Consider the following 27,607-nt stretch of genomic DNA (forward strand, 5'->3'; position numbering starts at 1 on the left):
TGCCGAGGCAGGAGGAAGATGGCGGCGGGGGCGAGGTGAGGTGTTGGCAGTAGAAAGGGGTTCGGGTGCGGGGGGCGGGGGAACGCGGAGCGATGGCCCGCGCCGGCCACAGGGCCGGATAAGAAGCGGTCGCACCGCGGGTGTGGGAGGGAGACAGGAGGGCGCCCGGGCGCCACGAGAGTATGACGGGGCTGTACGAGCTGGTGTGGCGGGTGCTGCACGCGCTGCTCTGCCTGCACCGCACGCTCACCTCCTGGCTCCGCGTTCGGTTCGGCACCTGGACCTGGATCTGGCGGCGCTGTTGTCGCGCCGCCTCCGCCGCGGTCCTAGCGCCGCTCGGCTTCACGCTCCGCGAGCCCCCGGCTGCCGGCAGGAACCGCCGTCACCACCGGCATCCGCCCGGGGGGCCGACCCCGGCCTCCGCCCACCGGCGGCTACGCTGGCGCGCGGACGGCCGTTCCCTGGAGAAGCTGCCTGCGCATATGGGCCTGGTGATCACCGAGGAGGAGCAGGAACCCAGCTTCTCGGACATCGCAAGCCTCGTGGTGTGGTGTATGGCTGTGGGCATTTCGTACATTAGCGTCTACGACCATCAAGGTGAGACCGGGAGCGGGTAGGGGGACCGGGGCGTCTCCGGCCGCGGAGACCGCACATCCGGCAGGTGGACCCGGAGCGCGTCGCTCGGCACAGCCCTCCCGGCCGCGCGAGTTTCCCTGTCCGGAGGCCCTAGAGTGCGAATTGTGGTGCTAGCGCTTTCGAGGAAGGGGGATAGGCTTAATTGAACACCTGCTGAGTCCTTTAATTCGATTCAGTCGCCTTCTACATATTTTAAAATATTTCTTATTCGTTAATAATGCTCCAGTAAGGCAGATGATGTTTGTATACCCTTGTTTCACAAATGAGGGAGCTGAGATCAACCACATTCATTGATTTGTCCAAACTTAGAAAGGTGGTAATAGGATTGAAATTTTAGCTAGTCTGTGCTTTTCCACATTTTTACTTTTCTGTTACACCTCAGTGAATCTTCAGAGAGACTCAAGACACTGTTCTTAAGTCACAGTAGGCTGTGGAGGATTTATGGATAAGCCGAGTGGCTGGGGACAGGTGGCATTTGAAGTGGGCTTATTAAAAGTACATGGTAGACTGGGGAGGCAGAAAGGAAAGTGGTCGCCTTGTGTGTTCCGAGGTCTGGGATGTTATGCGATCCTTTATCCTCAGGGGCCAACACAGTACTTGTCCTCTCATAAGTTTTGATTGAGGAAATTTTCACTGTAGGGAATTTTCGTGGGTATAAAACTTCAACATTTATCGGGTAACTACAAACCTAAAGCGCAGGCCTAGGCGTATTCCTTGGATTCTTACATTGAATTCCATGGACTCTGAGGCTTGTGTGTGTGTTGCGGGGTGGGAGGGGGGTAGACACACTCCCATGAGTGGCACGGCTAGCAACAAATGTGGGGAGTTAGTAACTGCTATGAGAAGGGGGAAGAGAAACTTTCACTGGAGGAACTTGAGAAGTTCTGCAGAAGAGATCGCATTTAAGCTGGACGTTGAAGAATGAATAGCAGATAAGGTTGGGGAAGGCTCTGAATGTTATGTGTGGGTTTCAGTCAAATCCTGAAAGTAATGGCGTTTCCTTAGAGGTAAGAATGATTTAGGAGTATTGGTATGAAGGCAAGAAAACTAACGTTTTAATCTCGGTTCAATACCTTAAATTACTGGGGTGCTCACTGAAGCTACGACTTGATTTTAAATCTTTAAATCTTTGTCAGATAGGCAGGTTTACGTGTGACCTTTTGTCAAAAAGGGCAGGTTGAGGTCAGACAGCAACTCTTGCAGGGTATTAGAGTAATCATTGGTTGATCACCTTCCTTGCAGCCAGCAAGGAATATGGTGACTCATAGACTGTCATCACCAAATGATAATTTGCCCTGTAAGGTAAAGTTTAATATACTCAGGGGCTGACATTTTATGGGACTTGTGGAAGAACTTGGCAGACCAGTAGAAATCACAAGACTGTTGGAAGGGGACACAATCTTTGCTTAAGCAACGCAACAGAAATGTTGTCTGCAGAAAAAAGTGAAGCAGAAACAGAAATTAATTAAAGCTGTTGAGCAATGTGGTGAATTGACTTTAAGTGAATCACCTCTATCCAGGTAATTCTTTTAAAGCAACTACCTTTACCTTCTAGTAGAGAAGGAAAATGAATAGCTAAATAGTTTAACTTAGTGAGTTGGTGACTGCCTACGAACAGATTATAATATTGCCGCACTTCCTGGTTCTGGCAATTCCTATTCTTGAATTGCTGATGTGATTCAGAAATATCCTATGTCATGGTCACTAAAAGAAAAATGATTGGTAACGAAAAAGGAAGAAGTCAGTCTAACCAGGTATTGACTGATAACCAAAAGGAGTTTTATGAGCATTTTCAGTGCAAGGGCTCAGAGCATTTTTGTCCTATAGTAAAAGCAATTTTAATTACTTTTTAAGCAGTAAGGGTTAATTTCATTGTTTGAAATAAGAGACTTTTCAGTTTACTCATCCTTGGTCTTCGCTAATTCATTCAACAGGTGACAAATTGGGTGTCTGTTAAGTACCAGATACTGTTCCAGGCATGAGAGACAAAACAGACAAAAAAAAAAGACAAAAATTCCTATGCGCATGAAATTTACATTTTAGTGGAAGTCTGACAAATATTATTATAAATGAGTAAAATTTATTAGATCATAAATGCAATGCGGAAAAATAAGCAGGGGAGGAGGAGAGGAATGTTGAAAGTCAATGATGGAGTAGGAGGTGCAGTTTTAAATAGAGTGGGCAAAGAAAGCCTCAGTGACTTTTTTTTAAATTTTTATTTTTTTAAATTAATTTATTTATTTTATTGGCTATGTTGGGTCTTTTTGCTGTGCGCGGGCTTTCTTTTTTTAATTGCGATGAGTGGGGTCTACTCTTTGTTGTGATGCGCGGGCTCATTGCCGTGGCTTCTCTTGTTGCGGAGCACGGGCTCTAGGCGCCTGGGCTTAAATAGTTGCAGCACATGGGCTCAATAGTTGTGGGTCACAGGCTCTAAAGCGCAGGCTCAGTAGTTGTGGCGCATGGGCTTAGTTGCTCCGTGGCATGTGGGATCTTCCTGGAGCAGGGATCTAACCCGTGTCCCCTGCATTGGCAGGCGGATTCTTAACCATTGTGCCACCTAGGAAGCCCCAAGCCTCAGTAACTTTTGAGTAGATCTGAAAGAGGTGAGCGAGCAAGCCATGTGGATATGTGAGAAGAATTATCCTTTTTCAGGGAAATCATAGATACTTAAGTTGTATTCAGTCTTTCCAAACTTTCACTTAAGCCTATTTCTATGTAAATCCTTAACTTACTTTAAAAATCCTATTGACATACCCTTATATGTTGTATTTATTGAGTACCTACTGTGATACAAAGCACTGGGATACAAAGAAGTGTGTCTCTTAAGGAGTTTATACTCAAATCAGGGATAGTTACTAAAAATTAATATAAGCTAATATATAAATACTAGTGAGTGGCAGAGACTTTAAGGCGAGAAAATGAGAAAAATCCCTGAGGAGCAGGGTTACCTCCATATGTCCATAGTAAGGAAGGAGGTGACATCTGAGATGGGCCTTGCAAAAACAGGTAGAATTTAGATTAGCATAATCAGTACAGTGTTCTCTGTGTGCATGTGTGTGACAGAGAGAGAGAGAGAGAGAGAGAGAGAGAGAGAGAGAGAGAGGGGATGGGGAATTCCCCATTGGCAGCATTCTTGTTCGAGTAGCTTGAACAACAGCATTGAGTAGTGTGTTGGGATCAGTAAGTATAATAGGTAAGTTTATGTAATAAAAAGTTGAGAAATGAGGTAGGGTAAGAGTTGAGTGACTCTTCTGGTTATCTCTGGCTTTGTAGTCTACCCCAAAGAATAGCGTTTTAAAACAGTATATGAGTTACTTGGTTCAGGTGAGCAGTTCTTCCTTGATGTCAGTTCTACTCATAAGTTACAGTTAGGTAGTAACTGGAACATAAAGCTTTCTTATCATACATTTAGTGCCTGGTTTGTGATGGCTGAGACAGATGAGGACAGGTTGGTCATCTGTCTTCACATGGCTAGTTTAAGTTTCCCCTTTTAATAATCGGCTTGGGGTAGTCATTCTTTGGGAATGCCCATACTTCTTTTTATGGGCGTTCCCAAAGAATTAGCTGTAAGACTTCTTGTGACCTAGCTTAGGAAATCATGCCGTGTTTCTTCTGCTGTATTCTCTTAGTCTGAGAAGTCACAGGTCTGCCCCAAATCAAGAAAATGGAGAGGGGGGCGGGGGGTGAAGGGGAAGTTGGGGTGAAGTGAGAGAGTAGCATAGACATAGATACACTACCAACTGTGGAATAGCTAGCTAGTGGGAAGTTGCTGTATGGCAAAGGGAGATCAGCTCCATGATGGGTGATGCCTTGGAGGGCCAGGATGGGGAGGATGGGAGGGAGTCGCACGAGGGAGGGGATATGGGGATATATGTATAAATGCAGCTGATTCACTTTGATGTACCTCAAAAGCTGACACAAGAGTGTAAAGCAATTACATTCCAATAAAGAGCTTAAAAAAAAGGAAAAAAAAAAAGAAAATGGAGAAATAGACTTTACCTCTCAATGAGAAAATGGCTTATGCAAAAGGAGTGGGGCTGGGATGGGGTTGATGGCAGCCATCTTGGAGATGAGTTACTGTACCACCTTACATTTTTCCCCGTCTTGTACCCCTTCACCCCCCCAAATTTATATGTAAATCAGTATTCATTCTAATTATAGTTAGATCTAGATTATATTTAATCCTTAGACTAAAAAAATCTATTGCTATTTACTTTGGTTTGACTGTGCCGACAGACTGATCTTTTCATTTTCATTTACATGCACTATTTCTTAATTATAATCAAGAATGTCTGCAAGTAATTCTTTCATCTATCAGAAATAGGAGTTGTTTTGTCAGGAGTTTCTTGAGTTCAGAATTCTAGGAGGGAGATTTGGCTATTTTGTCTACGTTATTATAATTTAAGAAATGACCGTAGTTGGGCTGGTACAAAAATTGGCATTTGGGGCTTAGGGGTGCTATGCATGCCTGGGTCTCACTGGAAGTATGCCTAGATCCAAGTTACCTAGAGATGTTTTATTATCTTCAGTGATGGCACTTGTTCATGTTGCTCAGCTGTATTGGTGCCATGCTGAGAACCTTGCTGTAGGGCAGTAGTTTTTAAAACATGGTCTGTGGACCATCTGTGAATGAGTCATTGGGGGTGTTTATAAAAAATACAGATTCAACACAGTTATTGATTGGACCAAATTAGGAAAGTGGGACCTGAGCATCTCTATTTTTATTGAGCTACTTGTGTGATACATTTGCACGTTGAAGTTTGACGCTAACACTAATGAAAGGATACTCTACTGCATGTGTTACATCAAATTATTCATTCATCCTTCATGTTGCTTTTCATAAGTGAGGATAATCTTGGGTGGGTCTTAATATTAATTGTTACTTAATATTACCTTTTTCTTTTTTCTTTTTTATTAACTTTTATTGGAGTATAATTGATTTATAATGTTAGTTTCTTCTGTACAGCAAAGTGAATCTGTTATACGTGTGCATAAATTCACTTTTAGATTTTTTTCATATGTCATTACAAGTTTTGAGTAGAGTTCCCTGTGCTGTACAGTATGTCTTTATTAGTTATTTATTTTATGTATAATAGTGTGTATATGTCAATCCCAATCTCCCAGTTTATCCCTCCCCCCCCGCCCCGTAACCATAAGTTTGTTTTCTACATCTGTGACTCTATTTTTGTTTTGTAAATAAGTTCATTTGTATCATTTTTTTTTAGATTCCACATATAAGTGATATCATATGATATTTGTCTTTGTCTGACTGACTTCACTAAGTATGACAATCTCTAGGTCCATCCATGTTGCTGCAAATGGCATTATTTAATTCTTGTTTAGTAGCTGAGTAATATTCCATTGTATATATGTACCACATCTTCTTTATTCATCCCTCTGCTGATGGACATTCAGGTTGCTTCCATTTTTGGCTATTGTAAATAGTGCTGCAGTTAATTATTACTTAATATTATTGTAAATCAGAGTGATCCAGAATAAGGCATTGCCTTCTGTGTGAGAATTCAGCAACAAAACACATCTTCTGTGTTACTCTCTTTAGTGTTATTTCCATAGTTGTGAATCCATGCTAGGTATCTTACAAAATGGTTTTCGGATTCAGGTTTCTCACACTTGCATTAAGAAGAGCTGCCCTGTGTACTCCCAGCCTTCTCAACGTATTTCATATAAAATAATATGCCTTTTGCTGCATCCATAATTAGGTTACTTGATGTTCCCACCTTCTGGAATGTCCTTGCTCCTTTTCTTGGCAAATGGCTATCTAGCTGTCAAAAGGTTATCATTATTCAAGTCCATCCTGACTGTCACCTCTTGGGTAGTCTCTCAACTGTTCCATTCCTAATCTTGCTCTGTCCTTGAATCTCCTTAAATGTTGTGCATTTCTAAAGGTACTTCTGTTCTCCATTTTGTGAAGTAGTAGTTGTGTGTATATGTGCCGAACTTTCTTGCTAGAAATAAGCTCCGCAGATGCTGTCTATCCTTCTCATTGTTGCTTCTCCTACAGATTGTAGCTTGGTGTTTGCATGTGATGAATGGGTCAGTATGTGTTCCTTGAATTGGAAGAAGGGGCTACATCTCTTATAGATAAGAATGATGAACTAAGTTGTAATTTGTTTCCCAACACCAATACCCAGAAGCCTTAATTAAAATAGTGGGGGGAAATGAACATAGTTTGCCCTGGTTTACTTATTTGGCACACTGACACAGGTGCTGTTGGGAAATATAATTGTATCAAGTATTGTATTGTTCTCCTTATGCTGAAATACAGAGTTGCCAGAAGTGTTGAAAGTCCAAATATAAATGTGATTAGATTTTGATACACAGACAATACAAACTAGAGTACTTGTCTTCCCTCATGTGGAAACTCATGTAAGGGCACATTCTACTTCTAATCTTCACCTTTGTATAGTACATTTCAAAAACTGTACAGAATTACACATTTATCTTAACATCCTGGCATGTCCTCTTCCCTTTTTCTGCCAAAGGGTAGAAAAAACTACCTGTCAAAAGCTGTCAAAGGATCCTTGTACATCGTTCTCACTATTACCTGCTAAGTAGCCTCTCTTGACTGTTCCATCCCCAGTTTTGCTTTGTCTTTCAAAAGCTCTATCCTGCTTTTGAAATGACCTCTGTGTCTGAGTACCCTTCTTTGTAACCACAACACTGGATTTATGTATGAAAACAAATCTTTCTTTAATAGTAATAATTAACTCTTTGTGACGCTCTTGCTAATGCACCAGATGCTATGCAAAGAAGTACATTAAATCCTTATTACTTTTACCAGTCAAGAAACTGAGACTTAGAAAACCAAAAACCCATATATAGGAAGGGGGAGATCTAGAATTTGAATCAGATATTATTCCAAAGCTTTTATATTTAACCATTATGCTGTACTGACTTCCCCTGAGAAGAGAATGTAACCATAGTACAGTCACGTGAGTACTACTCCTGATTATGTTGGTTCATCTTAAAGCCTTGGTAAAGTGGTACTTATGTAGAGGTAATTGAAATAATTTGTGAAAGATATTTAAAGGTAAATAGAAATTTCTTCATACCACTAATATAAACATTCATCCTGTGAGTCATAGGCCACACTTGACTTTTTTAATCAACTAAATTTAATTTTATGAAGCTCCTGCTCTGTATTGAATTATTTCCTTGTCAGCTGAGCAGAGTCTGTGAAGATATTCTCATTTTAAAATGTGCAGCCGGAGGCTGAGAAAGGCACGTGGCTAGTTTATTTTACACATCTCTCCTGCTAAAGAAGTGGGACTGAAAACCCAGCACTTGTTTCATTGTGCTGTTGCTGCTGTCACACATCTCTCTCCCCTTGCTACAGTGTGCTCATTCCAGCATAATTGTTGTTCCATGAGGTGTCCTGGGGCTTTCTCTCGAAATAAAGTTGATTAATGGCTTATAAGATTTATTTTGTTATGACTACTTCAGTCATGTAAAATTTTATTGGTAGATTTACAAAAAAATAATTGTTCCATAAGCGTATGTTTTCTTCTCTACAGATTGCCTCTAATAGTGTTATAATTGGATTGTTAGAGAATTAAGTGAGGGTAACCACCAAATAACTTACTTAGGTGTCTTGTTTAAAAAGAAAAAAAGTAGACTATTTCAAAGGATGGGCATTTATTTATAAAAAAGTATTACCCTAGTTCCTTAGCTGGTGAGATGCTTTGTAACAAGAGAGGTTGGTTCAGTGTTTATCTTGCTTTTCTTCCCTTCCTTTCCCTTGTCCTTATAAACCTTTGCCGTTAAATATTTCTTTAAAAATCTGTTTCTGTAGAAGGGAAGGAATAATCACAGTAAAAGTTCAAATTTCAGATTTAAAAGAAATATTAAGCGTGTATTTTGAAAGTCTCATTTTCTGGAATTCAGTTTACATACATTTTGGAAGAAGCAGTATTTAAGGGATACAGATAAGATTTGCTGATTGAATACTTGTCTAATAAAACTCTTTGTTACTTGTTCCCTTAATTTGAATAAAGGATTGTATCATGGTGTTATTACCCAGCTAATGTGTACATAGTTGAGTGTTAGGGTAGACTGAATATTGAAACCTACAAATAATTCTAAAATCTCATTTTAACTAATAAAGACTCCAGTGAGGTCTTTATATCCCGAACAGTATATAATCTCATTGGTGGAAAGGGCATAGTTGATTCCACTCTATTTGAAATATTTTCTCTCCTGGCTTCCCTGACATCATGTGTGGTTGAATTTCTTCCTGTCTCACTAACTGTTCCTTCTGAGCCTTACGTCTGGCTTGTTTGCTCCACTTCTAGAAGTTGGATGTCCTAGAATTTTGTGCTGTGTGTGTCCCCTTGTCTTCCTAGATCAGGGGTCAGAAAACTTTTTCTTAATGGGCCAGCTGGTAAATATTTTACACTTGGTACCTGTCACAAATACTCAGCTCTGCCAGTATAGTCAGAAAGTGGCCATAAACGAATGGTGTGACTGTGTTCCAGTAGCAGTAGTTTGCTGACTCCTGTCCCAGATGGCTTTTCCAATCCTTTGGCTTTAAATATCATCTGTATGCTCACACTCAGGTTTGACTCTCCAGTCCTTATGTCCCCTATAATTCCAGCCTTCTGTATCTCACTCCTTACCTAACATCTCCATTTTTATTTTATTAGGCATCTCAAATGCTTAACATGTCCAAAACCGTACTCTTGAATTCCCTCCCCCGCAACCTGCCTTGCACAGTATTTTCCCCATCTCACAAATACTACTACCTTCCAACCAACTGCTCAGGCTAAAAATTTAGGTATGAGTCTTCTGCATCATGCTCTACCTCTAATCTGTCATCAGGCCTCCTTGATCTTCTAGAATATATCCCAAATTTGCCACTTGTTTTGGTTCTTCATTGCAGTCACCCAAGTTTGAGTTTTCATTATTTTTCACCTGGATTACTAGTAGTAGCCTCTTAATTTATCTTTAATTCTGTTCTGGCCCCTGTATAATCTGTTCTTCACTCACCAGCAAAGTGATCTTTTTTGGTAATACTATTCAAACTCTGAATAAAACCTTCCAACAGCTTCCCATTGTACTTGGGATGTTTTCTGAATTCAGAAACCTTTTTTGTTAAATAATGCAATTGTTAAAATAATCATGAGAGGAGCACCAAAGAAAGATACATGTTATACATATGAAAAAAGCTAAATGCAAAATTGCATGATCACGTATGCCAGGATTACACATGCATGTGGACAAAGACTAGGAATTATTAAAAACCAGAAATAGTTGTATTATGAGGGTGAGATTAAGGGACATTCATTTTGTTAGGATGGATGTTTAGGGGACATTACCTTACTGTCTAAACTTTGAACATCTTATACAGTTTTTAATACTAGAATTTAAAAAGGGTATTTCTTAGAATATAAAAAGAATTATACATCTGGTGTAGTTAGTGTTTATCAAAAATACCAAAAAACGTTGTCTTTCTGAGGTCCAGCTTTCCTAGCGTAATATTTTATTCTTTCATGGATATTGTAGGTTTTCTTATGTATGCATGTGTATGTTTTAAAAAATTTTGAGGGTTGGGGGGGAGGGGGGAAAATTTTTGACTCTTTCATATATCTTTTCTACATATATTTCCAGATAGTTTACATATGGGAAATTGAGAATGCATGAGATATAGTTGTAGAGCAACAAGCATAATGTAAAATTCTTTAAATCATTATTGCAAAAACTTATTTTAGATTCCCAAGTCATTCTTAAAGAATTTAAATATCTGTTACCCTGTGACTTCTTAAAAGGCTTTTTAAAAAGAGCTCTCGTCTTAGTTTTTGTTTTTGTTTTTTCAAAAGAGTCTGCTTATTTGTAAAAAGGTCAGCTTTATTTATTTTATAAAGTTTAACTTTTGGGGGAGGGAAATTCAAAATTTAATAGTAAGATGGATTTAACATTGTTTATCAGCATTAGAAATGGTTTTGGAACTGAATAATTAGAAGCCAGGAGACCTGGATTTCAGCCCACAGTCTTAGACTCTTGACCAAGGACAATTGCTTGGCCTTTCTGAGTCTGTTTCCTCATCTGTAAAGGATGGGATAAAATAATTCTTGCAGTTCATTATTACATAATTTTGTAAAATACAGGTTTCTCAAAAATTTGAGTACTTGCTAATGTTATCCTTTAGTTATTTCTAAATGAATGCAATCTCAACTTTCTTTTGCATAAAATGACTTTTGTTATAGTTTCTTTACTTTCATTGCATCATTTTGGCTTTAGATTCTGTGAAGGCAAACAAGATGAATTATGGTATGAGAAAAAGACTCTCCACATACATTATGATATTGCCAGAGGAATTGCCTGTGTCAGTCAAAGGCATTCATATATCTTGTTGCGTTTCTTGTTCTGTGAAGTGTGTATGTGTAGACTTTGAATCCTGAAGAATAGTATAAGCTGAGAATACTGCTTATGGGAAATAAGATAAGTATAGAGTATAATCAGATTTCTGGATAGGGGTCAAGCTGTGAGGTATCAGGGATTATTTTGCTGATCTGTAACCTATCTTATCTATGCATTTAGCACTTCTCAGAAACCACACTTTTTTTTTTAATCTTTATTGGAGTATAATTGCTTTAAGTATTGTGTCAGTTTCTGCTGTACAACAAAGTGAATGGAAAACAAATACTGTATGCTAACACATATATATGGAATCTAGAAAAATGGTACTAATGAACCTAGCGGCAGGGTAGGAATAGAGATACAGACATAGAGAATGGACTTGAGGACACCAGGGGGAGGGGAAGCTGGGACGTAGTGAGATAGTAGCATTGACAAAGAAACCATACTTTTTAATTTCATCTCTTCATTCAAATCAGCCAAGACAGAGGTTCAATTTTAAATAACTTTATGGTGGTCTTCTTTATAGAAGGTACTTTGTGCCTCTGTGTAATATTTTTCCTTTTTAACAGAATTTCTGTCTGTGTGCAATAAGGAAGTGTCTACTTTTCTTGTGAGAGGTTCCTGGAAACTTCTTAAAAATTCCGTTCAGTGACATGTCCATTTAGGTTTTGTTGTTTTAGGTGGCACTTTGTGCACTGATAATGTTTATTAAGTAAACATTGAACTCCTGCTATGTGGAAGGTGCCTTAGGGGGAAAGAGATGAGTAAGACCCAAGTTAACAAGTAAGACTACAGTTCAGTGGGGTTGGGGAAAGAGATGAGTAAGACCCAAGTTAACAAGTAAGACTACAGTTCAGTGGGGTTGGGGAGGGAGTTAAGCCATAGCTAATAAAAAGTAGAATATTGGTTTGTTAAGGAGCTTGAACAAAATGTGTGTATTTGGAGGGAGTGAGGTAAGTCAGAGGAGGAACTGGGCATATCTGGCTGGGAATTCAGAAAGGCTTCTTGAGGGTAAATGACATTTCAGCTGGCCTGTGAAGAATTAGGAGAATTTTACAGGTGTGGGGCTGGGGAGGATAAAGGTTGGAGTCATGCCAGGTGTTTGGGGGGCGATATACGGCAGTCTAATTTGCTCGGGATAAAGTACTGTAGAGAAATTGGAAGATTTGATTATTTCATAAACATAAATTATTTCTACCTACCACGTGTGGAAGCATAGGATGGAATGTTAGTGCTGATCTGAGCAGTTTGTTCCTGATACATTAAGCATTTTGGGTTGCCGTTGAAGATATTAAAGTTAGAATGTGCCAGGACTACAGATGTACCCTGGGAAGATCAATCTGGTAGTTAATCTAGTGATACATGCCGGAAGGGGCAGGAAGACCTATTAGAAGGTGGTTGTAATATTATAAAGAAGAAGACTGTTGAGACAATCGGGACAGTGGACAAAGGGAAGTGAGTACAGGGAAACCTTGCTGTAGAAGAGTAAAGGGTTTAGCATCTTAGTAGGGCATTGGGGGTGGTGATAATGCTAGAGAGTAGAAAGGATGTCTGAGTGACTGGGCAGGTAGTGATGTCTTTATTAGAAATCAAACAACAAGAAGAAGGGCCATATTTTGTTTTGATATTTGATTGCCTCGTATGTGAACAGCTTTACGGCAGTTACGATTTTAAATCACCTATTGTCCCATCAACCTTACATATTTACTGTTCTCATATTGCCTGTTCTCTTTTAGGCCTTATACGTTTTATATTTATAGTGTAAGTGTGTATACGTTTTACACTTATAGTACTTTTTTTTTTTTAACTTGATGTAATATAAGTGTTTGAGAGCTAGCTTTAAAAGATAAGCTTGCCAAGTTTTAGATTTGTTCATTTTCAGATGCTTACAGAACTTCAAGGTAAGATTAAATGTTTGAATGAACTCAAAATGTTAGGAACCAAATGCTGATCCTGTTTTTACTTAAAATTTTAATGTTTTGTTCATCCTGGATGTTTTGTATTAATTTTAAGTTTTAAAAGCTATTACATCAAGTTATTATCAATCTTAATTACTGGTTTTTTTGTAAACCTCCCCCCACCCCCCAAATTTTGCCTCGTTCGTCTTACCCTGGTCCTGACGCTGAGTGGTTTTTAAAGTCCCGTGAGTGACTAGAATCAGAGAAGGAGGAGCACATGGACAGAAAGAGGACTGAAGTAGAAACTCTGAGGAGTAATGTCCATTTAGAGGTGGGAAGAGGAAAAGGATTCAGTGCAGAATGAGAAGGGGCCATTCAAGGAGCAGATTGGGAGTTGATCCAGGAGAAGATATTCAGACCAGCTGGGATGAGGATAGGATTTTGAGAAAGAGGCAGGTCTCTGACCTGTCATGGTCTTTCTGCTGACATTTATTTGTTGAGTGTTTGTTCTGTGTTTGGCCCTGTGGTAGCCTTTGGTAAGCAAAACAGTAAGAGGCCTACCCATGTGGTGCTTATATGACGTCTTTTGAACACCCTTTCCTCATGTCTCTTAATTGCTTTTGCAGTAATCCCACCTAAATATTCTGTCATCACCTGTCTAAAACTAAACTTGTCTTTCCCTTCAAACTAGTTCTCTTTGTAGAATTTCCCAACTTTTTAAAAATGTTATCATTTTCTGTTATCCAGGATTAAAGCCATGGAATTTTCTGTGTTTACCGCTAATCAAGTCATATTCTTTGTTTTCTCAACTCTTCTTTTGTAGTGAGTCCTTTTCCACAGCTTGATCGAATTATGTGTGGACTATTGCAGTAGTCTGCTGCCAGGCTTTCTCTGTACTGTCGCCAGGTTGGTTTTCCTAAAGATAAAAACTTCCACATATTTCCACATTGCTCAGAAATGGCTGATTACCCATTAGGTAGGCGAAATGAAATAAAAATTAGGCTTATTCCCTTGCCCCTTTTCTCAAATCATTTGCACCGGTAGCATTTGTCTGCCTTTTGAAAATTCAGTGCTTTTTTTCTTAAGCATCTTCCCCATCTAACTATCCTCTCCGTTTTCTTCTCTTTAACTTTCAGAGGTCAGCTCAGCTTAAGTCTTGCTTGTTTTATAAAGCCTTTCCCTACCGAAGGAGACTGCTTTCATCGTTGAACTGCTGGTACACCTATTCAACCAAGTTGACACTATACAGCATATTGAGCAGATTCTGTGCTATTTTATATATGTATTTATTATGTTCTCTCTCCCAGTTAATCTTTGAACTGTTTTAGACAGAGTTGACTGAGAGTACAAAGAAGGAACACTTGATAAAGGTCAAAAAGACAGTGGCCATTAGAAAGCTGGCCTCTCTGAAAATAGCCAAGTTGGTTTTAATTAGAGCTCTCTATATTAGTTTTATACTAAATGTATGTCAGATAGTTCTTCAGCTTTCTCAGTGATATGATAGTAATTATAGTTTTAATTTTTCTGTGCATGGTTGGAGGATTAGAAACTGTTTTATGTAGATATTTTCATGCTTTTTTTGAATTTACTAAATTTTGGTTTCCATACTTTTGTCTATTCTCCACTTTTTACATAATTCATATTTCTTCTTACTGTAAAAACAGGCCAGTCAAATTGAGGTAATGGTACTGTGTGCACGGAGTAAATCTGTAGGGAAATTACATTAGGCTGGGAGAGAGGAAGATAGAAGTTTTGGACTACTGCTGCAGTTTATAAATTCTCTGTCAAGTCTCTTAAGGGTCTTATTGAGACTTGGGTCTCAGTTTCTTAATCTGTAAATAAAGGTGTCACGTGAATGGTCTCTTAAAATTTCTTTATAGGTCTAAATTTCTCTCATATTCATATTGACACAAAATTGTTACCCCTGTCCTTTTTTTGACCTTAGTCCGAAACCAGACTCTTGTAATAACAGAGTTTCGTCGTCATGTTTTCCTTTTTGATTCTAGTTTAGGGTTAGTCATCACTGCTTCATTTGGAATTTGTTCAATTCTGGATTCAGTGTTGTTTTCACAACAAGCACCCCTTTATTATTGAAGAGGATAAATTAAGCTAGTTGAGGTTCACTTTTTTTTCTCTTTTTAAGGTATTTTCAAAAGAAATAATTCCAGATTGATGGATGAAATTTTAAAACAACAGCAGGAACTTCTGGGCTTAGATTGTTCCAAATACTCACCAGAGTTTGCAAATAGTAATGACAAAGATGATCAAGGTAAGCGTGAGTGTAAAATTGAATATCTGACATATGCAGATATGTTTTGTGTTTCAAGGCAGATTCTGTTACCCATTCATTTATTTATTAATTTCGCCCTGTTAGTCTTTATTATCACCACCTTTAATCATCAGAGTTAGACTTCTCTTTCATCTTGTTAAAGATAATATTCAGAAAAAAAAATCATGGCTCTCATGGATATTGAAAAATAAATACATATTAAAGATTTTATTTAACTCAACCAGGAACCAGGTAGATTTTACAACCAGTTAAAGAGAATCCAAAGAATGGACACATTTATAGATCAGAAATATTGAAATAAATATGTGAATAGAGGCAAAGCTTGTTTTTCAGTGGGATTAGAATAAACATAATTGAACCTTTACCAGGCAAAGAATTGCATGTCTATAAACAAGAATTGGGCACTGCTATCAGTTACCTAGAATCCTATCAATTGTAACACAGCTTCACAGAATCAGAATTTGATAAGGTAGGTGTATGTGCTATAGACAATTCATATTCCATAGAAGCACATTTTTTTCTTACGGTCTTCATTTTTGTCTTCTATCTGTGTTACTGCTAACTGTACTATAATTGTTGGTGGCATTTTAGATGAGTGGAAATTGTAAGTTACCCTGTAATTAAAATTTCTGTTTTCTAGAGGATTTATTCACAGATACAAGGTCATTTTGAGCACTTTGAAATGAAGGCTGTATGTAAATATATACACAAATGTTATATATTGGTTCTTTTCAGAGGAGAGTAGCTAGGTATGTTTTGATATTGCAATTGAAGGGCTTAAAAGATTCTCGTTTACTATAAAAACTACACTATGATTTTAGTCTGAGCTTAGTATTTCTTAATATCATGGGTCTACAACCAAATGAAATGTACATAGCCCTTAAGTTATTTTGAAATATATCTGGAAGGGGGAATTTTTAAAAAATATCTTGTTTTTTTGTTTTTTCTCCAGTTTTAAATTGCCAATCGGCAGTGAAGGTGCTGTCCCCAGAAGATGGAAAAGCAGATATTGTGAGAGCTGCTCAAGACTTTTGCCAGTTAGTAGCCCAGCAGCAAAAGAAATCCACAGATTTGGATGTAGATATGTTAGACAGTTTACTTAGTAAGTCATATATGTTTGTTCTTAGTTTTGTCCCACAAAGATACAGTATGAAGAATACCATTTACACCATAGGAGTTCCATTTACACCATAAAGCCTGATTTTGTTGTTGTTGTCGTTGTATTTGCTATGTTTCTGAAGTTTAGAGACCCACGTGTGAAAATAGTTCTGAGATAACGAAATTTGTAGTTAACTCACTTGCATGAGACATTATTGGTAAAGGAGAGGACCTAAAAGGATTTTGGGGGGAGTGATGAATATTCTTTAAAATAGGTCTTCTGCTTCTGCCTCCCTCTTTTAAAATTTATTTTGCTTTATTTCACTTTTTTCCAGTTTGATTGAGATATAATTGGCATACCAGTGTTCCTCTTTGTTTTTAGTTTGAACTCCATTAAGTTGGAATATTAAGTTTGAATTTAATAGCTATTTAGGAAACAATCCCAAGAATATAATACTACTATCATTCTGTGACTCCTTTTTGAGTATTCCTTCTATTATGTTATACCAACTTTACCACGGTATTTGTCATGTTATACCAAACGTAACATTATATTTTGTCTGTTTTTCTTCAGTTGTTTATAAAAGCCTTTAGTTTGCCCATTCTCTCTAGAGTTCCCTAGGAACTTTTTGCCTTCACCTGATGGTCCTGCTTACTAGCATTATCCTTGATCCTTTTGAAGAAAGGCAGTATTTCTAACAAATTCCATTGATAGCTTCTATAGCCCTACAGTTTTAGACATATTTTTCATTCAATCACATAGATTCCCCACTTACCTTACTTATTAATCATCCGTTTTCTAACTCTCAGTCATTTATTTAACTCTCGGTTCTTTGTTTCTTCCGCTTTGACATTTTCATTACAGGGCACAATCCCTCTCTGGCCTCTTGGTCTCACTAACTCCCTGCTTTCATTGACTACTCAATTCTTACTCTACTTTCCTATTCTCTATTCTGTCATTGCCTAACTATTCAGGCTGAATGAATAGGCTTAAAGTAGACCATTGCAGGAGTTCTCTAGGCAGAGGTTACTGGGGTGTTGACTGTTTCTTGGAGCCTGTAAGGCCCCAACTGGAGAATAATGTTGAGGATTTCCTAAACGTGATGCAGGGACCAAAGGTAGTCCTTCAGATAGTCTATGGAGACCAGGTATTGACTGCAGGGGTTGTAGACCCATGATAAACAAAAATGTATAAAGTCCTTAAGTTAACTCATTACTCTGACAGAAGCAAACCCTCTGAATATTGTCACCCCCAATAGTTCCCTTGTGACTGCAGTTAATCTCCACTTCTACTGCCAATATGAGGCAACTACTGTGTTTTCTTCTAGGATTTTTATAGCTTTAGCTGTTACAATTAAGTCTGTAATCCATTTTAACTTAATTTTTGTGAATAGTGTGAGGTAAAGGATACCAGTTATTCTTCCACCACCACTTGTTGAAAACACTGTGTTTTCCCTCTTTAATTGCTGTAGCTCCTTTATTAAAAATAAGTTTATCATGAATCTGTGGGTTTATTTCTAGACTATTCTATTCCATCAGTCTATGTGTCTGTCCTTATAATGCTGCACTGTCTTGATTACTATAGCCTACCATAATAAACTTTGAAATTCAAGTAGTGTAAATCTTTCAACTTTGATTTTCTTTTTCACAGTTTTAGCTACTCAGGGTCTTTTACATTTTCATATATATTTTAAGATGAGTCTGTCAATTAAAAAAAACAAACTCTGTTTTAATAGGGATTGAGTTGAACCTGTAGCTCAGTTTGGGGAGACTTGCCATCTTCACAATATTGAATCTCCTGATCCATGAACATAGTATATCTCTCTATTTATTGGGGTCCCAATTTTTTTCATAACAGTGTTTTATAATTTCAGGGTATAGAGTTTCTACCTTTTTTTCATATTGTTTGTTGATAATATATGGAAATACAGTTTTTTTTTTAATATTGATTTTGTATCCTGCAGCTTTGCTGAAATTCTTAGTAGTTAAAGTAATTGTTTTTGTAGAGTCTTAGAATTTTCTAAATACAGTCATACTGTCTATAAATAAAGATGACTACTGCTGTCTCTGCTCAGTTTTTCTATTTTTAATTTTATTCTTTAGTCTGGCATTCTGTGTCTGCAAAATTTAATATGTCAGTCAGTGGTTTGAACACTGGCTGTGCTTAAAAACCTTAAGTTTGTAAGGCTTTCAAGATCTCTGTGTGATGTTAGAGAGTGTATTCAAGTAAGTTCTCAGGTCTCCTTGGCTATTACCTTTCCATGTACTTTCTTGCCACCCTGTCCCCTCTGCACTCCTGCCTCCTTGCATGTGGTATTTTCCTAGTCAGCCTGGATATATGGAGAGCTTATATGAACCAGTGTTGCCAGCATCTCCCTGTTAAATTTCTGGCCATTGTACTGCTTGCCCTAATGTGGGGCTACAGCCTCTGGGTAACAAAGCTGTGGAATTTCCTCATTTGTTTCCTTTTGAGTTTGCTACTTTATCTGGCAAAACTACAGGTTTGCACCATTACTGCCTCCCTCCTGCCCACAGCCTCCAAATTGAGTTTATATATTTTGGCTACAAGCAGTAAATCTGCTATCTTTCGTATCAGTCCCCTGCTGGTAAAACCACTGTTTCCTTCAATTGATGAGGGTAGAGACATGGGGGTTGGGGACATTCCCAGGCAGGAAGGCCAAAAGACTTAAACAGTTCTTACCTGAAACTCTAGCTGGTGTTTTGTTTTTTTAAAGAATAATTATCTGCTATGGTTAATATCCATTGCTCTTAAGTGATTGTTTTTTTCCAGTTTAATACACATTATTTTTGGAGAGGATTGTCACCCTCTTCACACTACTATTAGCCAGAAGTCCCTTCCTTCTTGTCTTTTGTTTGTTTGTTTTTTTGTACTAAAGAGGATTTGGTTTTTAGCAGGCAGAAAAATATGTGTTCTTCTACTTAGTCCATTCACCCTGCCAACACAGACTTTTAAAGAGTCTTTGTTATGGAAATAATTCTTTATTACTGCTGGAAGGACCTGTCTAATCCAGCTTCCTTATTTAACAAATGAGGAACTAAGCCTTGGAGAGACCTTGTGACCAAAAAGTTAGTGACTGAACTGAGATTATTAGAAACTGTTAAACCTGGGACTCTTGGATTATAGCATCTTTTCTGTTATACCAGTGATTCTTTAAGATTTATTTTACTTTATTTTTAAGCAGTTGAAATATTTTTATCCTGTTTTTCTCTCAAGCCAGATCTCATATGGAAACCAGTTTGTAAAGCAAAAAATGGGCAGACCTTGGTTGAGGCAGGTGTGCAGTTTCCTTTTCCCCTCCTAGGGAGCTTGGGCTCTGTGGAATACTGAGGATATTTGTACTATATAGTTAGGAGTTGGTCTTTCTGGAGTTGGTCTTGCTCCGTAAAATCAGAGCATGGGGAAGGAAGGAGAGTATCTTAAAAAGTTAACTTTTTAAGTTGCTTTTCATTTCTAAAGTTGTTCAGTTCTGTGGCCAGAATAAGTATTTGAGTCCTTAAAGCAGTGAAGGTCCCAGGATGCCACGAGAACACTTATGTTGAGTCTTGAAAGATAAATGGGATTTGGGGACTACCTGTAGGGTTTAGGGTGGGCATTGGGTTACCCCCTTTATCAGGTAGTCAGTCCAGTTAAATGGCCTTTAGAGAAAACTTCCACATTTGGAAATAACAGATATAAAAGTATATGTTGGGCTGTGGAATAGGCATATGGAAACATACAAATAAAGCTTCTGAAGAAAACAGATACATAAAGTGTAAGAAACCAATTCGATGAACAGATTTTGCCATTGGTTTTTTGGTAAGCAATGTGTGTGAAGTTCATGTGTCTTTTTTTCTTTCCAAGGTTCAAATGGTTTCCCTGATCCTGATTTAGTATTGAAGTTTGGTCCTGTGGACAGCACACTAGGCTTTCTTCCCTGGCACATCAGGTTGACTGAGATTGTGTAAGTAATTAAAAGTGTATGGACTTTGGTTCGATCCAGCAAGTGTTTCTTGAACCCAGCACCCTACTAGATGTGGTGGGAATTCCCAAAGTTTTATAATATTGGATTCTTTCCTTCAAGTATTTTACAGTATTGGTGGTAAAATAAAAACTATATATAAATGACTCAGATACAAGAGAGCGTGTGGTTGTGCAAATGTTTAGTATTGAAACTAATCATCATAGCAGATCAGGAGTGACAGAGAACTCTATGGGCCAGAGTTATTGATTCTGAAAGAAAAAAAAAATGTGACTTGATCCAGGGTATGTAGAATGGGTAGAATTTTTGTAATTAGAGAAAAGGTGGGAAGTGTAGGGGCTGAGCAAGGAAAAACAAAAGCTAGTGGGGGAGTGGGGCGGAGCAGGACATGAACATCACGTTCCAAAGAAATAGGGAACCGGCCACAGCAGTGTAGAGTCAGTGTGAGATAGTAGTATAAGGTGAAATCAGATAGCTGGGGGTGTCAACATTGGGAATGCTTTAAATATCAGCATAAGGAATGTGTATAATTGTTTAGAGAGGCAGTAGGAACTTGTTGAGCCTGTGGGTAATGTGGGAATGGTGATTTTGGAAGATTTGTTGGGCAACTCTACACTAGACTAGATTGAGTTTGGGCAAGGATTAGATAAAAAGACAAGTGAAGAGGCCATACCTATAATTTGTGGGAGAAAACATTGATGAGGATGAAACTGCTTGTTTGGAACCAAGTTTGGCAAACTTTTTATATAAAGGGCCAGAGGGTAAATATTTAGGCTTTGGGGGCTGTATAGTCTCTTGGAACTGCTCTTCTCTGTTGCAGCTAAACACTTGCTAGTATAGCTAAACAAGCATGGACAGTATGTCAGCAAATATGTGTGACCATGTTCTAATAAAACCTTGTTTACAAAAACAGGTGGCAGGCTCCTGGGCATAATTGCAGACCCCTGATTTAAAATAAAGGAGAGACTTAGGAGCCTTAGAATTCTGGGCCTTAGGAGGAACATACTACAAATTTTCTCTCACAGGAGCTAATTACCAAGTATACTTGCAGGCCTTGCACTTTACTACCAATAATTACAGTAAAAACTAGAGTAGAAACGAAATGACTCCTAAGTTTTTAAGCCTCAGTGATTGGGTGAATTATGGTGTTATTGAGACAAATGGGAAAGTCAAGGGACCATTGATTTTGAAGGGATGATGTTGAATTCAGGAATAAGAAGATTTTGAGGCTGCAGTCTGTTTAGATAGAAATACTTAAGAGGGCAGATGAAGATGTAGAATTGGTGCTTGGATGAGATGTCAAGGCTAAGGATGGCTCTTTGGGAGTTGTCGGTACCTAGGAAGTAGAAGTAGTTGAACCTGTGAGAATAGACTTCCCTAACGTGTTCATAGAAGAGAACAGTACCAAAGGGTCCTTTATGAAATGCTTCAAGCTAGGGGTAGGAGGATAAAGAAAAGAGAACACGTAGCATGTTAGAGTCAGAAAGGGCTGTAGGTCCTCCGTTACTGCTTCCTCATTTCATAGGCCAGGAAAATGGGAAAGAGACATTATTCAAACTTGTAATAAAGTGGAATTAGAACCCAAATCTCCAAACTCTGGATTTCCTCATGGTGGTGTATGTTTCTCTTATTTTTTTTTTTTTTTTGCCCCAAGGGGTTTTCCAAGTCATTTCAGATGCCTTTCAGGTGCGCTCCAAGAAAGGTAACAGTGATATTTTGTGAGGTTGAGAGTGGTTTGGTAGGAAGAGTACGTCTTAGAACATAGATCTTGGTTTGAATCTTAGCTATGCAGCTCAGTATGACTTTGGTAAGTTCTTTAAACTTCTCTCTGTTTGTAAAATGGGCATTTTAATTCAGTTGAAGATTTATATCTGATCATGGACATCAGATCCTGGCACGTAACAGGCTTTCACGGATCTTTGTACATATGTCTATTGTAGCTGTGTAATGTTATATTGAGCTTTCCTCTATATTTGTCTACTGTCCACCAGACTGTAAGCACTGTGATAACAGGAAAGATGTCTTAATCACAATATAGAGAAGAAGACTGGAGCCCTGACAGGACAGACCAGGAAATAGCAAGACTGCTTCTGAGTCACTGAGGGGTAGTGACACTAAGTGCTTCTTGAGGAGTGACAGGAGATGAGGCTATTGATAAAGGGGGTAAGATGAAGACAACTTAGGAAAGTGGGTAATTTGAAGAAGACATTGGAAGCAAGCTTTTAGCAAAAAGAATGTCCTTACATTTGTCCTTGAGAATATCATTTCTGTAGAGTGAATAAGATAAAAGGTTGATAGCAGAGATTATTAAGAGATAAGGAAATGGAGGGAAACAGGTGACTTATTTCAGAATTCTTAGCAGTAAGAGGATTATATGTCAGTTATATTTCAGTAAACCTGGTGAGGGAAGAAAAGGAAGGCTAAGGAAAGCATAGCTGAAGAGAACCACAGGGTAGGCAGGAGTTCATTGTGGTAGGTTTGTTCAGTCCTTTTCTATGTGCATGTGACTGTAGAATTCTGAATGTGACTCCTATAATCTGACTGAGTTTTGTCAGGTTTAATCAGTGTCTCTGCTACTGTTTGAGATGTCCAAAACGTTAAACTGTATAAATGAGAGGGGTTTTTTTAACGTTAATTACTGAAAATTATTTGAAGTCTTTAAAATACTTAGGGGAAAACCCTCTGGCTATATATTCACTTTGTCTTAAAAGTATTTGTCTTCACATTGTAATTGCCCCCTTGAGCAATTGAAAATGGTGGAGATAAATATTGTTCATTTATTGGTTGCTTACCACATGGCTTCAGTGTATCGTCATGTGGGGATGCTGGGCTGCTCTGCTAACGTTCAGCCTGACTTCTGCAAACTGTTCAGGTAGCACTGGCTTTACTCTGACAGAGCAGAGTTCTTGAAGTAAGTTGGAGTAAGATCCTTTGTAAATAGCTGTCCAGTTTTGCATTAATCTAGACTTATGCTTTAATAGGTGCTCAGTCTCTCTAGCATGACATTGTGCTTTCATCTTGAGGGATAAAAGAATATTCCACAATATAAAAATGTCAGAATTGAAAGTGGTCTAACATTCCAATGAATTTATTGTAAGTTATGTCTCTTAGTAATTTTAACTTTATCCTTAGAATTAGAAATATAATGTAAACCAACAAGGACCTACTGTATAGCACAGGGAACTCTACCCAATATTCTCTGATAACCTATATGAGAAAAGAATCTAAAAAAGGATGAATATATGTCTATGTTAATCTGAATCATGTTGCTGTACACCTGAAACTAACACAACATTGTAAATCAACTATACTGCAATAAAATTAAAATATTTTTTAAAAAACCCTTTAAAATCTCAAAAAAAGAAAGAAATATGATGTGTAACTTTTTTGTTTGAATGATCCATAGATCTGTGTGAGCAAAGGGTAAGTTTTATCATCCTAAGTAGGTTATCTTCAGATGGGCTGAAGTCCAATGCCACATTTGTGGTACTTTGCCACTTTTGTGCTTGCTTTAGTGTTTTGTAGACTCACCGTCCAATTTTAATAAATTTCATCAGCAGAATCTTGCCTTGTGATCTTTGAAAATAGTATAGAAATTCATGGTTTAGACACAACTTTTTCCAGAGGAGAGAGATGAGGTCAATCAGATGACATTTGTGTCTTGTATGCCTGGTGATGCAAGATTGTTAAGGAACCTCAAAAATAAAAATTAGAAACTTGAAAATAAAAAAATGTTCTGAATCTGCATTCACTACAATTTGCTTTTTTCTTCTTGTGAAAGGAGGAATTATTTTTTATTCGAACTGTTTCACAGTGAGTTTAACAATTATTTAGTAGAAATAGTTTGATGTACTCTATGCTTGTAATTTACTTTCTTCTGTCTAAATCTTTTTTGGTCATTACCCTTCTGGTTCCCCCCTTCAAATTGCAGCATATCATCTAATTGCTTTTTTTTCTCCTTTGATTTTTTTTTTTCCAGCTCTTTGCCTTCCCACCTAAACATCAGTTATGAGGACTTTTTCTCTGCCCTTCGTCAATATGCAGCCTGTGAACAGCGTCTGGGAAAGTAATCATCCTTGGTTGTGTAATTTGATTTCAGGCTTTTGGAGAAAAGGACTCAAGTGACTCTGATGTTTACAAAGCACCTATGAAACCCTGTACACCTAGTTCATAATTGTCATAATTTATCAGCAAACACGAAAAAGTGTCTTACTTGAGAGTAAGAGTACGTGTGAGTATGTGTGCGTGTGTGTGTGTGCACGTGCGTGCGTGTGCCGTGTGTGAGTGGGAATAAACTTATAAATGGGGGACGTATTGGAGAAGGAAATATGTGGACTTGCACCTTTGAGCAAATAGCAGCAATGTTTTAGGAGCTGAAATTTCAGATTTACAGGCTTCAGCCCCAACTGCTTCCCTGTTTTTGTGGGGAGAGAAAGGGGTGATTAAAGCTGTTTTGTTGTTGTTTGGGGGGGGGGGGAATTAATTTTTGTTCAGTCGGTTTCCAAGTGACCAAACTTTAATTTTTAAGAATAATATATTGACTTATTAAATGGAAGCATTCTGAGTTTGAGGGATCTCCAGAGGAATGGAGTACTGTGTTGTTCACGTGTTAAAAGTTTGCTCACCTTTGGAGCGGAGGGAATACCTATTTTCAGACATCCGTCCATTTTCATCTTTTCATTATTGTCAAACAGTGTGACTTGAAAATGTTGCTCTGTTGTCTGTGTTCTGAAGATCATTTGAAAAATAACTCTTACAACATTGAAATGCAGGATTTAAAAAATTTTAAATATTGTATGAGGCAGTCAGAAAAAGGTGAAAAGGTTGTAATCTTAAAAGTAAAGGTGAAAAGTTTCCTAGATAAGGAAAGAAAGTTTTGATTTCCTTTTCTGTTTTGTGGGCAGTGTGCTAGATAGTACCCAAAGTTGGTTTAAAAAATTTCCATTAACTGTGTTTATTTAAAATAAGCATCTGAGGGAAGTTACCAAGGCAGCTCTTTTCCTCGAAAGTAATCTGTTCCTCTTTGGAATAGCACATTTAGGGCCATATTAGTACCCAGGATTTTTACTCAGTGAATCCTGATGGTGACTTTGCATAAAAAATCTTTAAGTAAGATTGAGGCCTGTGTAGGTAATAAAATACTACCAAAGTCTACAAAAGTAATTTAATTTTGCATGTTCTCTTTCATGACAGAGAACAGCACTGGTTCTGTTATTTTTTAAATGAATAAATGATTTTTTGGTAGGTGTTTAGTTTTTCTTCCCTTACTGCTGATACTTGGACAGAAACCATTCTTTATATTTGATGGAGTGTTTTCAGAAGAATCTTAACAAGTGCACAACAGTTATCCAAAATTGAACATTTAGAATGGAGTAAATACTAGGTCTCAGAGTCTGAAAAATAGCAAAGAAGACTGGATTTGGAAAGCAAGGTCTGGAATTGCTTGTCCGATTCTGAGGCTATGAAGAATAAATGTTTTGACTTTGGATTCCAAAACCCCTTTTATGATTTTAAAAATACACTTGAAATAAAACTATTGTAAACTAATTTTTGGTTCAGTGACATTACTTTGCACATTATATAGTACTTTGTACATTGTGAGACTTTTTTTTAAGTCTTAATTTATTGCTGAAAGCTTTGTGTGTTGTTACAGCATATCTGTAAACTTTACCAGAGAATTTTTTATTTCTGTTCCCCTGTGCTGTCATCCATGTTCTATTGAGGCTTTTTGGCCTTAGTTGAAGACTGAATTTATGCCTTTTATAAACATGTGTCTTTTTTAAGCATTCTGGAATATATATGGTTATAATGAATTAGATTTAATGGGCCCGATTGAAGTGAAGGGATTTAATAATATTTGTTAAAATGAAGTTAGTCAAATAAATTACCCAACTGGAATATAGCCAAAGCCACTAAAGGTTTAATAGTCGAGTGTTTATATTTTTATTTTCTCCTTATATTTCATAGCAATGTAGTGTTACACATGAGAATAAATGTATAACCTGTGACCTGAGTCTGTTATAGTCCTAGGTAGGAAGAGACCCTTAAAACAAGTTGCTAAGGATTCTGATTTCAGATACAGTCATTCCAGATCCTCCCATGAGTTTAGCTGCTCATATAGTCTCCACAATTGGAATGGCATCGGGTCATTCTATAATTCCTGCCCAAATCATCTACTAGTTATGCATTATCAGGGCTCCCTTTGCACTCCCAAGAAGAACTGATAACTTTAAAGAAAAGTGTTGTTTGTCTTGATGTGCTTTGAAGAATATTTAAATTGTTTCTTCTTGACACTCTGCACAATGGAAAAATTATCAAATTAAACCTACCTTATGGATGGCAGCTTGGAGCCTAGCAAGAGGTTGGAGGGTTTGTATTCCATTCCCAATTCTGGTTATGTTTTGTTTCTTAACACTGTTAGAAAGTTTGAAAGTTGGTTTTGATGTGAATAGCAAATTCTGGTATATTGTGACTAAGGCTTAATAATGCCTGTCTTAAGAGAGGAATGTGTTATGTTAATGAACAGTGCCAAATACACTGTGCACATCTACAATTTAACCTCTGAATGTATGTTACTTGATTAGCTCCCTCCTTCTGTGTGATGGTACCATGCATAGAGTCAAATCCTTGTGATATTTTGTATGGCTGTAGACTTTGGCAACATGTAAATAATGTGTAAAGCAAGTTTTTATGATTAAGGAATCAAATTTATTGAATTTTATTATTGAAATTTGAAACAACATGTATGAACAAAAACAATAAAAGAATATACTCTTTTCATGGAATATAGTATTATGTGAATGCTACATTTATTCTAAACATGTAGGGACTGCAGAAATGTAGTGAGAAACTCATATGACAAGATAGCAATACTATATTTTTTGATGGTAAGTTCTTGATTGAAGTGTATTCTCATTTTTACCAGATTAAACATTTGGAATCTTAAAATGTTATTTGCTTTTTGCTAGGTAACAGTGAGGTAAAATTCAGCTTCTCCATTGCTAAAGTTGTCAAAATTCCACAGTAATTATAATCCAAATAGTTTCTTACTGAATATGGAATGCCAAGTTGAAAATGTAGATGTGTACTCTTTCAAAAAGGAACTTGCCAGTTCTCCTCAAATCAGGAAATAGAAGGGCAAGAACTACGGTTTGTCATACGTTGCATAGAGTATTCACTTTCTAACTTTTTACAAGGATCTAATTGCAAGATAGTTGGCTTTTTATGCATAGTTTTCATCTGAAATTAAGTTTCTCAAAGGTCACCTTTTAACTTTAGTTAATAGGAAATGCCTTTAACAAAAGTTAGTGTAGTAAAAGTTCAAGATA

At 37.6% G+C, this 27,607-nt stretch overlaps 1 protein-coding gene across 1 annotated transcript; it reads left to right on the forward strand.

Annotated features, from left to right (window-relative positions):
• Positions 1-27,064, forward strand: NUS1 (NUS1 dehydrodolichyl diphosphate synthase subunit). Its single transcript, XM_057739281.1, has 5 exons — positions 1-597; positions 15,055-15,180; positions 16,154-16,303; positions 20,162-20,261; positions 24,259-27,064. The coding sequence occupies exons 1-5, from the start codon at positions 183-185 to the stop codon at positions 24,347-24,349; spliced, it is 882 nt and encodes a 293-aa protein (XP_057595264.1). The 5' UTR covers positions 1-182; the 3' UTR covers positions 24,350-27,064.
• Positions 27,065-27,607: the final 543 nt, after the last annotated feature.

The sequence above is a fragment of the Hippopotamus amphibius genome, chromosome 6, assembly GCF_030028045.1.
Source record: "Hippopotamus amphibius kiboko isolate mHipAmp2 chromosome 6, mHipAmp2.hap2, whole genome shotgun sequence".
Classification (NCBI taxonomy): domain Eukaryota; kingdom Metazoa; phylum Chordata; class Mammalia; order Artiodactyla; family Hippopotamidae; genus Hippopotamus; species Hippopotamus amphibius.